The sequence below is a fragment of the Egretta garzetta genome, unplaced genomic scaffold, assembly GCF_000687185.1.
Source record: "Egretta garzetta isolate BGI_Z169 unplaced genomic scaffold, ASM68718v1 scaffold143, whole genome shotgun sequence".
Classification (NCBI taxonomy): Eukaryota; Metazoa; Chordata; class Aves; order Pelecaniformes; family Ardeidae; genus Egretta; species Egretta garzetta.
In genome coordinates this window covers 959,975-976,319 of record NW_009259310.1, presented here as the reverse complement: position 1 = coordinate 976,319, position 16,345 = coordinate 959,975, and the positions used below count along the sequence as shown (strand labels likewise).

General features: G+C 44.9%; 1 protein-coding gene across 1 annotated transcript in view; it reads left to right on the top strand.

Annotated features, from left to right (window-relative positions):
• Window positions 1-16,345, top strand: part of EXD3 (exonuclease 3'-5' domain containing 3) — a 116,772-nt gene that overhangs the window by 29,601 nt on the left and 70,826 nt on the right. Inside the window, exons 3-5 of the mRNA XM_035891884.1 lie at window positions 8,404-8,468; window positions 12,576-12,746; window positions 13,996-14,163. Coding sequence (XP_035747777.1) covers window positions 8,404-8,468; window positions 12,576-12,746; window positions 13,996-14,163 — 404 coding nt within the window. The remainder of the gene's footprint in view (window positions 1-8,403; window positions 8,469-12,575; window positions 12,747-13,995; window positions 14,164-16,345) is intronic.

The window sequence follows — 16,345 nt, the reverse complement described above, 5'->3', positions numbered from 1 at the left end:
TGCTGGGTGAAACAACTGTCTCATTGCAATTGAAATGAGGTATCCCCCTGCTTGAGATATAGGGAGAGAACTGGGGTAGGGGGATGACCTGACTTTAGTGTTTGGCCTATGAACCGAAACATAAACTGGATCTACAGTTTGAATTATTGTCTGGACTGCATCGTGGCAGTGAGATGCAAACACCTCTACTTCCGTAACAATTCCAGCCATGGGGTACTTCATCTTCTGTAGAGAGACTGTGGGGGAAACCCATGGCCTACAGATCTCCTCTCCTCTAGCCAGCAGGAGCAGATGGCTGTCATGGATGGGCATCACAGGGCTGGAAGAAGTGTATCAGAACAGTCACAGCTGGCCGACAGCCAGAGAAATAAAGAACCATTCATGTTCGATGAGGATTCTGGCTACTGAAAATGAGCTGATGATCATAATCAGGTGATTACAAGTGAGGAACTTACTGAATTTGGGGTTTTTTCCTCCTTTTGTTCCCCCTCCTGTCTGATGCAGATGTTCCACTGGCTGTGTTAGTGCAGAAGGTGAATCTGAATGTGTGAATGAAGAACTGGAGAAAGAAGTAATGAATGCTTTTCCTTTGGTGAACCTAGACTCACAGACCTCCCAAAAGGCTAAATCTTTAATGGTAAAATTATAGGGGAGGTGTGTGGTGTATGGAGTTTTTAAGACTGTGGTAGCTGCATGTGGTTGCTTCCCTTCGGAGATCTGAAGCGTTCTGTGTGGTGGAGTTCAAAGCTCTGCCGATTAGAAAGCTGTAGCTAAAATGGGAAACCGAGCCGAAGGCTGGAGCGAACCAGACATACCTTACAAAGAACCCTCTCTGTCTCATTGCTTCATTTCCTTGGTGTTTGAGTTCAGCTGAACCCACACAGTTATATGTTTAAAAAGCATATTTGCCTTTTGCGGGAGAGGTAGTTAAGGAATGGTAGCTGGGCATGGTGAGTGAACCTTGGAGCCCTAGAAGTTGTTCTAAAGCAGAGCAATTTATTGCTTCTGAAATGAAATAGTTTCGTGACATCTGATCCTCTTGTAAATTTTGCACTGGAGGATTCCGTGGTGGGATGTAATTAACATTTAAATTGACCGGGCTCTTAGGGCAGCATTCCTCTGCCTGTCTGCAGACACTGGAACCGGAGACATTTCCCCAGGAGCAAAAAGCTCCAGGGCGCTTTCATTCTTAGCGGGAGTCTCATCGCTGCAGCTGGTGGAGATTGGGATGAATCACTGAGTGGTTGCTCCTTAGTCATGGTGTTCTTGGAAGTGAACTGTTACCGTTCCTGGAAATATCTGGTCTTCCTAAGACACAGACTCTGCCATGAGAAAGTATTAAAGAGCCTTTGACCTCCTTGGTGCAGGTGCATCTGCAATAGGAGTGGACGCTCTTGTGCCGGAAAACTGTCCCCATCTCCAAGGTGGTGGTGGTTTACATTTAAAAGTAATGTGCAGGGGTGGAGAAGGACGCATTGGAAGTTCATCCTGGTCATGGTGTTATTAGAATGGGAGTGATATTCCTGTAAAAAATCAATCTCCCTTAAGACAACTGTGGACAACTTAACTGATAATGACAAGGTATCCAGGCATCCTGGAGCCCCTCGGTTCAGGTGAATTTGCAGATCTGATCAGAAGATGGCGTGGACGCTCACTGGATATTGATGTGCAAGGTGCAGTGCCTGCATAGGTTCACACTCACCTCCCCATCCCTGGGAATACCTTTGCTGAGCACTAATTTGGGGAGAAGTACGGTGGGCATCAGGACCCAGGTGCTCCAGCAGCACCCATGGATTCTCACTCACACGCGAAGACTCTGAGTCGGCTCTGTAGCCATGGCTTAGGGGTGGACCCAGACCTTGCTGAAGCAAGTGTGTTTTGGGGCATGGGGGTGTGGGGAGAATACAGGGCAAACGCGGTGACTGCCGAAGGGTTGCTAAAGCCCTTGCTTTGGTACTGGTCTTCTTACCATGGTTTCTCAGTAGTTTGGAGCTCTGCCTTCTTGGCTGCTTGCGAAGTTGTTTGTTTTTTGATTCTTTATGGGGAAAACTACATTTTTATGTAGTACTTCACTCCCAGTTGTAACTTATTTGTACGGTGCCATGTCTATTAAGCAAAACTCTTTGTGACTTTTATATTCAGAAAGTCAATTGAATGAGAACAGGGAAAAACTGACCTTGGATTTGCAGCAAATGGTGGCTGCCTCAGCTGCACTCCCGTATCAGCATGGACACAAAGCAAGCAGAGGATGCATTTCATTGCGGGTGAAGTAGGAAATATGATCCTTGGCACTGTTTGGAAAAATACAGGCAAATTATGGCAATGCCATTAAATGTCATATAGAACACGTGTTCTCAATAAGAAATGGAGAATGGATGGGTGCAAGGGGAATGGAGCAGCAACACCGATAAACCCACTTCTCAGGATATTGCATCTATCGAGTTCTGACCAGCTAAAAACCCACGTCCCACCTCTGTCTTCTGCAGCTTCTGATGCACTAATGACCCTTCCCTCGCTCTGAAGCCAAGGAAGAGAGTTGCACTAGCCTGCCTGCAGGGTTATATTTTAGCTGGATGCACCTACGATGGAAACGTGGCAGTTACTCCAAAAGAAACAGTAATAAGCAAGAAGCTGCCCAAAGTTCCCAGCTCTGGGGAGCGTGCTTCGTAGGGATGCTCTGGGGCAGCTAGTGGTCCCTCATCCTCTGGATTTCTGGTTTCAGAAAGTTTTCCCCCTTTTGTTCCCAGCTTCGGTGGGGGCCTTGTCTCCCGCTCGCTGTGCTCTTGGTGTCTCTTGAAGGCGAGGCTTCACGAGGATGCACAACGGATGTTGTGGCAGGACCAAACGCTGTTGCAAGAGCGTGATCCTAAATGTTTTTTAAAACGGTGGTTATTCTAGATCATATCTGCTTTGATTGGTGAATTAGGATTCTCGTCTGTATTGTATGTAGTCTCATATAGAGGATGTAGTCTTTACCCACACCAGGGTTACGTAGCATGTTAGGTAACTCCTCCCAGACCCTGGAATAAATCCAGGTGAGAACAAATTACTGAAAAAGCCTCCGGCAAAGCAAAAGCAGAATGGCACTGCCTTGCCCCACCAGCTAATTCCCATGTATTCACCTACAGGTGCTTTTTCGGAAGTCTTTCTACTTATTTTAAAATAATACAGCACTTTACCTTTTGTTTCTTTATTCTATCTACTTCCCCTTTTTTTTAAATTACAACCCAGAATTTTACTACACATATTGCATAATACCTGCTGGTTTGTGTCTTTTAAATGTCATTTTTCACGTTATTAGGATAAATTCCATATGGAATCATTTTCTCAGGCTCAAAAATACTCAAACAAGATTGGAAAGTTTATTTACATTACACGTCCTCATTAAAAGTAGGCACTGCAAGAAAATCTAGAAGGTGTAAAAATCTGTGAGTTTCTATGGAGGAATTTTGTATCTTTTAAATTAAATCAGCTTGTTTGTAGAGATTCAAAATTTGTCACTAGAAAATGTATCTGTTCAGTTGCAGCATCAAAGTGATTTCTCTTCCCTACCAGCCTTCTCTTCTAGAAAACTGGTACACGCTTGGCGTGAGCTACAGATGCTTTTCTGAAAAAAATGGAGACAAAGTAGGTTTTGATAAGTGACTTTGATTAATTCTTCATCCACGTAGCATACTATTTGTTGGTTTCCCGATGTAATTTAAATTACATGGCGTTGGGTGTACCCATCGTGCTGCTGAAACGGGAGTTGGCTGAATTACTCAGCTCCACCACCCTCCCCCAGCGTATGCATTGCCTATATGTTTATATATTTTAGTTTGTAAGAGCACATGGTCTGGCTGCAGTTACGGTGACGCTGAAATACGTAGAACCTTTATTTTCCTTTCAGAAAAATATCTCAAAGGCTTGTTGAGATTCACAGGAGTTTTCACAGAGGACAGATTTCAGGTATTGGTTGGGGCAGGAGGCACACAGTAGGTAATAGCGAACATTCACTGATTGTTTACTGGATGGCTTGGATTTGTTTTATATTCCACTAAGCATTTATTAAAACCCTGTTAATTTGCAAGGCAGAGGTATAAGCTGTCTGCCTAAAGAAGGCTTCACCACTAGCAACTAGCATTTTCTTCTTGACCTTTCCTGTCCATGAAATTCAGCTGCAATGGACTGCTTGGAGGATGGGATCCTACATTTCAGTCACATGAGCCTCCTTTTTTTTTTTTTGGGGGGGGGCTGGGGCTGTTTCATTCTCTATCTTTTAATTAGTTGACTGTCATTCTTCCAGGTCTCGGACTGTGGGGCATTTAACAGCTTTTGACACAAAGAAAAAGGGTTGAGAGATTTTTTCCTTGGCACATTCCTCCTCTGGGGTTGGATGGCTCACTCTCCCCCTGCGAGACGCACCAGGACCCTCAGTCGGAAGGAGGGTTTCTCCTGCCAGGGCAGTTCAGCAGAACCGGTGAATAATGCAGCAGAATTTTCAAAGACACAACAGCAAAACCACTGCTTTACCTCACCAGCCTGCGGGCACCACTTTTGTCATGATCACAGCAGGTTTTGAGTGACGTTTGCACAAAGGAAAGAGAGAGAATGAACAGAAAGTAGTTTATGGCTTTCCTCAAAGGCACTTTTCTAACTCAAAAATATAAGCCTTGTGGTTTGTATGGTTTTGAAATGTAACCACAGATACTGAGAACTGGAAAAGATTTGATTTACCATCTCCTCCGATTTTGGTACCAGATTCAGGGCAGAGGAAATTTATTTTCAAAATGAGAAAAGTTGAAAGGAAATATATTAGTGCCAAAATTCTTAAACCAGGAACGTACCATTTGGAGAAACCAGCAGATGAAGAAATCGAGGTTTTGTGTCTTGATGGAGCAGGTGCAGATGTGTCTTTCTGAGATCTCCACCACAGTGCTATCACCATGCTTTGGTGAAGCTTTGCCAGGTATTTTATGGTCCGGAACCCATTTTTTTGGAGCTTTGAAGGATCAGTGTCAGGCTGAGCACTTTCTCTTTGAGCTTGGTGTAGGAGCTGGCTGGGATTGGCTGCCTGGGGTACATCGCGGCTTCTCCAGTCTGGGAGCGTGGTAGACCTGGCCATCCTTGGCTGCCGACAGCTGGCAGCAGAGTTAGCTGATGCTCTCCTACTTGCCACACTTTTTTTACGGTGTTTTACACAGCCTCATCCTTGTTTTGTTTGTTTTGCTCATTGAGCGACCCTTGCTAATAGCTGGAGAGCTCTGCCCTACGTAAGAGTCCCTGCAGAATTTAATTTTCTTCAGAAGTGGAGATTCTGGGTGTTCTTGGTGTGACATAGGACAATGTTTCTCCGGCCTCCGTGACCTGTCCTTGCTTTTGTAGACACTGTTCTGTCACTGTTTCAATATGTGGAACTTAGTAATCGCTGCTTCTTGCTCCTACTGCTGGGGCTGGAGCTCCAGAATTTTCCTGTTCTTGTCCTCTTGAGTTGAGCCCAGATGTGTTTGTGGTTCAGTTATGACCGTTTGGTTTTCAGTCGCTTTGCTTTGTTCTTCCTTTCCTTGTATTTCTTTCTCTCTCCCTTTTGTGTTGAGCAATCGTCTGCTCTCCAGATTTGTTCTGGAAGGCTTATGAAACTCCATGTCAGGTCCTGTCCTTTTTCCTCAGATATTCTGGATTGATTTCCTGCTGCTTCTCTGGTTCCTTCTCAGATGTGGACGAGCAGGATCCTATCTGGTGTTCCAGTGGGAACATAACAGTACTGTTACTGCTTCATTATCCATGCCAAAGACAGTCATTGTCACTGTTCAGGGATGCCAGGAGATCCAAGAGGAGGCCAGTCCCCCAAAGAGGACCTGCAGGAGGAAGAATAGAGAAATTCTTCATTTCTTTCAGTAGCCAAAATGATGTGGACCTTCACATTTACATCTTCTGTCCCAGCTGCAGGGTGGCTAGATACAATAGCTCAAGGTCCAGGGTGAACTGTGGTGGCCTCCCACTCTGGTGGGACTAGGCAAAAGCATAGCATCTCGTTCGTTTGGCTCTAGGAGTATCTGCTCACCAGTTATGTTGCTATGTTTAGCCTCTGACTACATTTCATCCTTGGGTGCTTCCAAGGCTTCAGGTCGTAAGGAAGGAAACAGCACTGTTCCAATACCAGCGTGACGCTGTTAATATTTTGGTGTTTTCTCTCCTTGTTCACTCCTCATTCTGGAGAATTGAGTGGGATTTGCCTCTTTCTCACACACAGACTGAATGGAGAGCAAACCCTGTTGGTCAGGTCATGCCAGAAGATGGGTGGTTGCCCTCCTCATGGTTGACCTTCTCCTGCCCCAGCAGTTCGGCCCTGGCCTGGCTGCCCAATGCCAGGGCTTGGCAGTGTCCTGAGACATTTCAGAGAAATAACTACGTTATGGGTGTGTTCCCTTCCAGGGCTTGGGGAGGGGGAAGGTTGTTTCCTACATACCTGTGCTTACACAGCGGCAGGCTGGCAACACACTGCGTCCTTTAAAATTGATCGGTGAGATGGTTTTCATATGTCTATGCATTGAACTAACGGTGAGATCAGATGTCAGTCACAGGTAGGTAAGGTATGAAAAAGTCAACTACCTAAGAAAAGGGCTTGTTTTGTTGATTGAGGTTTAGAAAAGTTTTTAACAAGCTGATGTATTGGCTGCATCTGAAGTGAAACCCTGCTCTCCTACCTGCTCTCCTTCCCTGTATCATTCTGGCTTGTTCACCGCATTAATTACAGCTCAGATTTGCAGTGTATTTGGTTACACGCTGGGTTGTGTTCTGATTTTTTTCCCTGTGTGTGTATAAATTCCTTTGGGAGCCAGGCCAAGAGGAGAGTGTGTAAATATGCATGCGCACACACATGGGCTGAATTTGAGTGTTCGTTGCTAATTTTGTGGGGAACGGGGATCTGGATTTTCTTCTGTTTTGTTGTAAAAAGAGACTTTTCTTGTTACAAAGGAGAAGCAGCAGCTGGGAACAGCCAGTGTTTGGAGAGTTCAAGATTTCAGAACAGACAGAGATGAGAGAAAATATTATCTTATGAATTGGAAATGTGGCATTTTTAATTTGGCTGATATTTCCCCGAGGTTAGTGGGGAATGGATATGATCATTCTCTTGGCTCAGCCAGTAATCAGCTTGCTACTTACAGTATTTTAGAAAAGCAGTGCTTCAGAGTTCAGTTGGATGAGGTGGAGCTTTTTGCCATGGAAGCAGCTTTTTATGACCTGAAATACGAAGTGAGATGGGATACTGAGCAAGGAATCTAGTGTTTGGAAACGAGCTCTTTAGGAACTGTAGAATGCAGAAGGTGATTGCAAGGATATTTGCTTTCCAGTTTAACAATTGTCTTTTGGCTTTATGAAAACATAAGAGGAGTTGCACTAAATATAGGAAGAGTGCTTTTGGGGAACTCATTCAGATTTTTAAATTCATTCTTCACGTTTGAACTGTTAAGTAGGAGGAGACTTTTATTCATAATATTCTGAGTCATGGTTCCATAAGTAATGATTGTGAATTAAATAGGACCAGATATCAAAAATGTTACGGCTTTTACAATGAAATATTCCTAAACGTTTGATTCAGAAATATTGGTCTGATGAATAATAGTGGTATGATGAATGATAACAGATACAAAATAACAACTGAACACAAATAACAAGGTGAAAAGTAAAAGGGAAAAATTCCACATGACTTTCTTTTGAAATAACTGATCACTGATCACTTAGCCTTGCCACTAATCACAGCAGCATTTCAGCTCTCCTCTTCCTCAGGCACCATCTTGCCCGAATCACGTCAGAGCCCAGCCTGGTTCCAGCCTGGTGCGGCTGCCTGGCGCGGGCAGGCTTGGCTCTCCGGCGCACAAAGGCTGCCCTGCACTTGCCAACAAATAGAGGCTGATCTTCCCCTAAATCCACCCACTCCCATCTTCCATCCGCAGGTTGTGGCTTTAGAGCCATTTCATTAAAAATGAGCGCATTGTTAATCCTTTCCAACCTGTGCAAGCTGCTTCCTCTTCTAGGACCATTTTGGTTTAATATTAACAAGGGGGAGCTGCGGGGGACCGGTGGGGATGTGTTTGGTGCGTAGCAGCAGCGTGATTTAGTTGTAAATGCACCAATACAGCGTTTCAGTATTTGAGCCTGTGTGGGTGTTTAGTTAAAGCCATGCATGGATGATGTCTGCTATTTTGTTCGGATTTCAGAGTGAAGGATTTCAGCACGTTAATCCTGACTGACAGTTGGAAGGTTGCTGGTCTCAAACACAGTGGCATGGAGTAGCCGATTTCTCTTTGGTGAAACAATGCACCAGTGTGTCTAGGCTGCCCGTACAGAGCCAATAAATCTGGTTTGTTTTGTTTTTCTCCCCCCTTTTCTCTCTTTGCCTCTCTTTTCCCCCTCCTCTAGGCCAGGACCCACTCGATTTGCTGAAAACCCTTCAGCTTCTCTGGACAAAGAAGGAGATGAAGAAGGTAAGGCTGAGCCTCCCCTCCATGTTGCAGTTCATAACTGCATGCAGAGCATGTCCAGGCGCAGAACGCTTGGGTCAGACCTGCGATTCTTCACGATTGCTTTCAGTTCCAGCACACAGGGGAAGAGCCTTTGCATTTGCAGCAAAAAGTGAAAAGAAAAGGTAGCTCTGTGTGATGGGAAGCAGCTCAGGGGCTCATATAAAAGAGCTGAAGTTTACAGGGCTGAGTTACAGGGGGAAAAAAATCGAAGTTGCTTTTGTTTTCTTTTAAACACTTTTTTTTCTCCATTAAATGGAGGCTTTTGGGGGGAGGGGGAAGAATATTTCTGGTAGCTGAAAAAAATGAGGGTTGAAGTCAGTAGAAAAGTCCTCTTTGCCAAGTGGAATGATATCAAAGCCTTCGCATTCAAAGTATTTTTACTGTTTTTTCTGATTTAGTTTGGTTTTGCCTTTTAGAGTGGTGAATTCAATTTACACTGCCTGTCTAAAATTAGTGCTATATTTTTATACAGCACCCTATGGGCGTTACGTGGAGATTTCTCATAGGGAGTAAAATATACTTCATCTAAATTTGGGAGCATGAAAACTAACAAAAACACTAGATGCATCAGCTCAGTGCTGAGTTTCCCATGTTTAACTCTGCATTCTTCAGGCAGGTTCATAGCTGAGAGGGTTTTTTCTAAAAGACCCCAAACCCTGCAGCTCACCACAAAGCCACGTGCAATGTGTCCTGTGTGAAATGGCTGGCGTGGCTGAGTACCTTGGTGTACGTGCTCCATCCTAGGTGTCTGGAGTGTTTAGTCATTGTCCTTGTCTGCTGCACTTAGACTTTCCATTACTGATAGTCTGTGGTTCCCAGATGGAGTAATTAAATGACTGGAAACACAGTGTGAGAGGTGCCTTTCCAAATGGTCAGTCACCAACATAGGCTTGAGCTCAGCAACTCTGAAGCCTTGAGCTTTCTATCAAGTTTTGTTAGAGTTGGAGGAAAAAAAAATATTATTTGTTAGGTCTTGAGGGCAGTTAATCCCACAAAACAACAGCAGGAAAGAGTATTCATCAAAATCTCTGTACTGGGTACCCTGGGATGTGTGTGGACTGTGAAGAAAAATACTCTGAAAAAGACAAAGCCTCTCATCAACGTGTCCTTGGGCAGAGAACACCACAGCTTTCCGGCTGAGGGTGGAAAAGCTTGAGGAACCCCATGAGTCACACTTGCAGTCCCGCTTATTCAGTTGGTTTCTGGAACGGTCATCCCAGCGAGACGCATGGGTTTGCAGAGCGTGCAGGCTGCAGCTCCTAGGTGGGGCAGGTCTGTCCCACTCGGGCCCACCCTTCAGGCAGCGCCGTGTGGCTGCAGACAGTCAGAAGAGCACGTTCCTGAACCTGGAGGATGCGTTTCTGAACCACGAGGAAAGCCCTTTTAGAGATGAGGAGGGCTGCGATGGGACCAGGCGGTGGCACAGCAGCAGCTGCCTTGCAGTGGGGAGCAGAGCATGAACATCCCTAGTGGTTTGTGATGCCTGCTTGTCACACAGGCACTGAGAGGGGCTAATCCAGACTTGGGGCAATGCCACCCTTCCGAGGTGCAGAGCACCCACAGCAAGTGTAGATCCTTTTTTCAGGGGCAGCTCTGTGTGCAGCTTGAGGTGCATGCTGCTGCTTGCCTCCAACCATCCAGCTCACATAAATGAGGGAAGTTGACTTAAATATGACTCCATCTGCTCCGTTGACATTTGAATGGCAGGGAGCTGCTTTGCCTTTTGCTGTGGGTGAATACTGTCTGTGAACTAGTGTGAATCCGCCCACTGGTCCCAAATCAGTGACCATGAGCAGAAGGAGAGGGTCTATCCATGGCATGACCTGAGTTCTGGAACGTGGTTACAAGAAGTGGTCATTTCCTGCATAGGAAAGGCACTTTGGAATAACCAAGAAGCATCAGCAGACTGCTCTGGGCTGTGTAACTAGAAATAAGGGACCAAAACTGCACAAAGGAGTATACAGTTTGAGCATCAGCAAAATTTTCCTATTCCCATGATCTGTCAGGCTGTAGAAATCCCCCAAGGAGCATTCCCTGCCATGGGAATCAATTGAAATGGAAATGGCAATTACACGTTTGAGAGGAATCCTTCTCTGGCAGAGAGATGAGCCAGGCAGCACAACACTCCTTCCTCTCTGATTTAGGTGTCGTGTGCCTTTTTTTTTCTTTGGTTTTTTTTTTTTCCCACTCAGACTATCTGTACCATAGTTGAAGCCTTCAGATTGCTAGGAAGTTTTGAAGAAGGCTTTTCCCCCACTTGTCGAAGTCCGGCTGGTACGAAGTCAGTGCTCCTGGCAGTTGGGTCAACCTTGGGGGATGCTCTGCCGGTGAGAGGGGCTCGTGCTCTCGCAGGACCTGGTGCCTGCTGGAGTCCACCCTGCCAGAGCCCAGGCTCTGCCTCCAGCCCAAGGAAGAGCTGAGCAGTGTGGTGAAAACTCTTGTTCAGTCTAAATGTGCTGCAGCGGGGCTTTGGGGGGAAAAGGAGAAAAAAGAAGAGAAGCCATTTATAAACAGTGCAATTGAGTTGGCGAGTTGCTTTGTTTTCCTTTGGCTGTTGTGTTGGATATTTGTGGTTGGACAAGAGCTTGCCTCTTCCTTCTGCAGAATCTCGCCATGAAGTTGGAGCCCTGTGTTTAACATCACAAATTCTTGCCACAGGGAAAAATACTTAAAGGGAGAAATGTGTTATCTAAAGTCACATCTTTGTTAGTCACCAGCTTTTTCATGCTGCATTTGATAATCCGGGGAGAAAGAAACAGTTTCTGTCATAGACGATAGGTTTTGTGGGGTTTCCCAGACACGAAAGACACTATGGAAAATAACTGCCTTCCAGTAAATATCATTGATGAATTAAAAAAAGAGCAAATTAATTGGCAAATTTTCTGCAGATTTTCTTTTTTTTTCCATGTCATTCTTCAAACTTTATGTTGTTTCCATTGGAAGCTACAGCTGGGGTCATCATATACAGTAAATTACAAGTGCTAGCTGCAGGCGGGAATGAGCATCTTTTGGATTTTGCTTTTTAGCCTGAAAAGAAAGCGAGCAGCTGCTCTTAGATTTCTTGTTTTCTGTCTCTGCTTTTGCCTTGCTCTGCACCAGTACATGTACCATGCAGTGAAAGGTCCTGCGTGGGTACTGAAGGATGCCACTTCTTCACCCTGCCAACCCTCCGAGCTCCTTGGAAACTACTTCTAATGTAAACATTATAAAGATATTGCTCAGTACTGCTAATTTATCACTTCTACCAGATGGGTAGTAAGTAGCCTATTAACATTCACAAAGTGAGGGTCCAATTCCTTCACATTTCTGAATGCATCACCCTGGGATTCCTAAGATTTATGGCGTGGAGTTTTCCCATGTTCCTAGCCCCTTCCTCGGCCCGTAGGCTGGCAGAGGTGAGCAGTGCCTGACGTGCAGCGGCAGTAGGTAGTCGACAGAAAATACCCGGCTCAGGTAGGCTTGGAGGAAAGGAGCATGGATCTGTAGGACGGTAATCTGATGGAGTCTGAACTCTGGTGTTTCTTTCTTCTTACTCTAGTGTGTAAAACCCAAACTATTTTGATACTCCCCAGTATCCCTGTTGCAGTGAGGAGCATTGTGCCATCCTGGCTGAAGTGGGTATAAGCTCAAGTAGGAGAGTTTGTGGTAGAAGAATGAGGAGGAGGGGTTTATATGCTTTATTACTTGTAGGTGTGTTAGAAGACTGAGCCCGGTTATCTACCTTCAATATTGCCATTTTCCTAATAACACCCCTTTCTTCAGCTCACTTCTTTTCTCCCCCTCCCCCAAATCCCAAGCCCCTTTGTCTGCCCCACAGAACAACTTCTCTGTCTTTATGGGATAATTAGTGTGGACAATTGCTGCTTTTCCCATTGGGTTTGAGGTGCAGTGAGCCATGAAGGAATCTGTAATGACATGAAAAGTCACTGGAGGCGCGGATGGTGGCTGAATAGCAACAGTTACCTCTCTGAATAGATTAAATTAAAAAAAATAAAGCTTTGTGTTCAGCTGGGGGAAGGGAGGATTCACTAATCTTTTTGTACATGACAATGTGTTTTTGTATCTCAGCAGCTCAAGGAAGAAATCAGGCGGGGCTTTGCAGGACTGGAGGACCCATTGGCAGGACTCCTGGACATGCTGGAGAGCAGCAGTGATTGGAAGGGGAAAGGGCATTCCCTTGGGTATTGCATCACCACAGAGCTGCAGCTTTGGATAGAAGAGCATCCTGCTGCTCAACAGGTTAGGAAAAGAGAGAGCAAAAGAGCCAGGAGGGCAACTGATTTTCATGTCCCTCAAGTGTCCTCAATTTCACTTCACTCCCTAGTCCAGCGTCTTCCCTGTAGTCTGCTACAAACACGGTGTGACGAGGTGTGACATTCATACCAAGATGTTGTTATCTGTTGTGTGCTGGCCTGAAAATGAAATAGTATTAGAAGCTGTGATGCGAGAGCAATGTTTCCCCTTCCAAGCTGGGATTTCCATCTTTCCAGATCAAACCACTTTGATCAAGCGTTGATCTTGCAGCCTTTGCTGGGCTGGAGCCTTTCCCACTGGAACTCACATCCCTGCTGTCAGGATAAAACCAATTGCAGTAATCTGCTCTGCGTATTCTTCCAGTTCTGCAAATAGAAGCCAGTTACTGTACGATTGCTTAACTCCTGCCATATGGTGGGGAGCTTTTATCGTCAGGAATGCAGAACATGGTAACGGTATGACTGTTCAGCAGCTGAATGATTGGCTTTGTAACATTGGGTCATCAGATTAGACATCCTAATGTTTACCATTCCTTGTGCCTTCATATATTCTGACCTACTGAGATTTTCTCTTTTTTTTTAATGTTTTTTGCTCTGAACTGCAAGATACTGTTACATTTGTGTTGGTTTCTTTCCCATTTTTCCCAATGGGTCTTTTTAGATGTTGAGCTCTGCCATTGCCGTATCTGCAAAGTGCAGTGCAGCGCTGCTGGCACTGAAATTCCTGTGTCGTAAGAGAATAATCACGCAGGAACACAAGGATTAATATTTGTATCTGTGCATCTTTTGATGATGCTTTTGCTTTTCCTGCCCTTCTTGTACCCAGGAACAAGCCTGGGAATGAAAATTGAATTCTTACGCCTGATAGGTGAGATGTCCCTTGAGGGGAGTTGCTGGATTCAAAGATTTTCTGCTGAGAATCAGAGGAGAGAATTTCTAAATAGCTGTGTTAGTAAAAGAGGGCATTTTTCCAGTTTCATATTTTACTTTTGCACAAGACCATATGCCTTTTCCAGAATTATCCCGCAAACATTTAATGTTTTTAAATTGGATGCTGTGAAAAAAATGTGTATCATATTGTTCTGATTTCTACTTGCAGACTCCATGGGGAAACTGGAGAATCCCTTCCCAAGGAATTGGCTTATTCCAGTGTTTAAACAAGCTGCATTTTCAACTGCCATTGAATTGTAGCCATCTTTACGAAATCTGTGTTTGATTTTTTTTTTTTTTCATAGTCTGGCATCAAGCTGAAGAAGCTGCAGGCCCGTGTACTCACAATACTAGCCCAGTGCCCAGCTAATCTTCTTGACCCTCTGATTAGCATTTACCAGCTCCATACAGCAGACCGGAACTATTTGCTTGGACATGTCAGTCATCTTTATCACAAGGGCGATTACAAAGAGGTGGGTCATGTCTTTCAAATAAATTTACCTACCCAGCTCTCTAGTGCTCTGTTAATGTCTGTGTCCTTTTCTGGATGCATTTCAATGTGAATTCTGTTTCATCACAGCAGCTGCACGCTGTGAATGGTGCAGCTTAGCATGGTCTTCCCATGTACATGAGCAGGCTGCCTGCAACCTCATTTTTTCTAATGGCTGAGTACAGAATGCCAGCGGATCCTTCCTCCACCCCTTTCTTGACCTTTGAAAGTAATAGGTTAATAGGGTTTAATTTGGAGAATTTAAGGGGATGGTTGTGTTCTTTTTTGTTCTCCTTGTCCTTGGCAAGAAAAGAAGGGATTTTAGTCATAGACCTGCTGTGCTATCTCCAGTCTGCCTGCAGCGAGGAGGGGCTGGAAAATCGCTCTGTTCCCACATGGTTCCTCTAACCAAAAGGTGCTCAGTTTGAGGAGTTTCGAAGCCTCTTTACCATTGAAGCTCATACTCAAAATGTGTTACCACTCGGGTATTTGAGTGGCGGACACTGGCAGGAATTCACCAAACCCTGAATTTCATATCTTTTACCCTGTGGTTTAGAGTACTTGCAGCACCTCTGGCATCACTGTGATGCCTTTTGCGAGTGTTCTCATGAGCAAACTACAATACTGTTAATGCTATTTTTTTTTAAAAGGCAAACCCCATAGATTTGTTTTTCTCAAAGGAAGATGGTTCACTTTGATGGTGTAGAACAGCTTGATCTTGTTTAGCAAAAGAAAAAAGTCAAATAGCGTTTTAAAAATCCTATCTTCAGCAAAGCTGAATTCCCAAGTGAGATCGTGGAATTCCATTCTTGTTGATTTCTTTGAATGCTGAAACAAGGATATTTCAGATTTGATTAGAAGTTCACAGGTAGCTGCTTGAAACTTACTCTTTTGCTCAGTAAGTTCTTGAAAATCCTGACAGAAACGTAGTATTTGACTATATTAAGTGTGATTTTTAAGTTCATGGCTCCAAAGATATTTATTGTTGTTGTTAGAAATGCAGTTCTTTCTAGATCTGGTTTTGGAAAGCTCTGAATTTTTTTGGCGTGGAATTGTTTTTCTGTTCTTTCTTCCCCAGAAAAGCTCATTTACTAGTCATTCCCAGTGTGAAGAACAGGAAACCTCAACTGTTGCTTACCCTCAGCCATAACTTTCTTCTAGTTTTGTTTTGTTGCCAGAAGGATGAATAGAATTATCTTCAAGAATAACAGGAAATCTTTTACTGCCCTTGGGGAATGATCATACCTAAGTTCACAGCAACTAACCCCAAAAAACCTGGAACTAGGGCTCTCAGCACTTGCAGAGGGCTGTAGCACGTCTGTCCATTGTACTCTTCCCTGTCTTTCAGATGGGGCAGTAAAGCAGATTCACATCATTTTTGGATCTTCTGTCACTCACCTGAAAAGATAGAAATTCTTACAGATCCTTGCTGCCATTATTTATTTTCTTGCTGTATTTACAATAGGACACCAGGCACTTATTCTAGAGCACATTATTCCTGTTCTAATGCATTTCCTACTGTGGTGTGCATCCCCAGCTCTGCTCCATGGGTTAAGGCTCCTTTCCCTCACAGAGGTTTTGGAGAAAGATCTCTTCAGAAAAGGAGATCCCAGGGATCTCTAGGGATGGCCACAGCCGTTATTTGTTTCCAAAGCACATCTGGCCCTCCCTGCATGCCCTGTTTCAGTAGAGCTGCTCAAAAGCTGAACCAGTTTGTGAATCGCAGCCAGTGGGACTTTTGCTGGGAGCTGCTGGGAGAGTTGCCTGATGGGGAGGGTGTGGGTGTCTTGAGGGCGGCGGGAAAATCATCAGCTGCGTACAGGCGGTGGTGGGCTTGGTGGAAGGTGGTGCAGGTGGAGGTAACTTTATTCTGATTTAGCAGCGTAGAATAGTGGCTGTGGTGAGGAGGCACCTGACGGGGCACGCTGGCCAGAGGATGGCACTAGTGCTCCCACGGTGCAGAAAACCACGCTGCTACAGAGAGAGTTAAAGGAAAAAGCAGGGACGTGTAAGTGGGTTTCTGAGGTGTCTGGCCTGTTTGGGGTTTTTATCCATTCTTTTGTGAAGGGCGTTTGCAGCTGCTGGGGGGGTCCGGCAGCGCGGGGCCTTGCAGGGTGCTCTGGGGCTGTGCAGGGGGCTGCTGAGGCTGCTCCTCAGGGCCCACA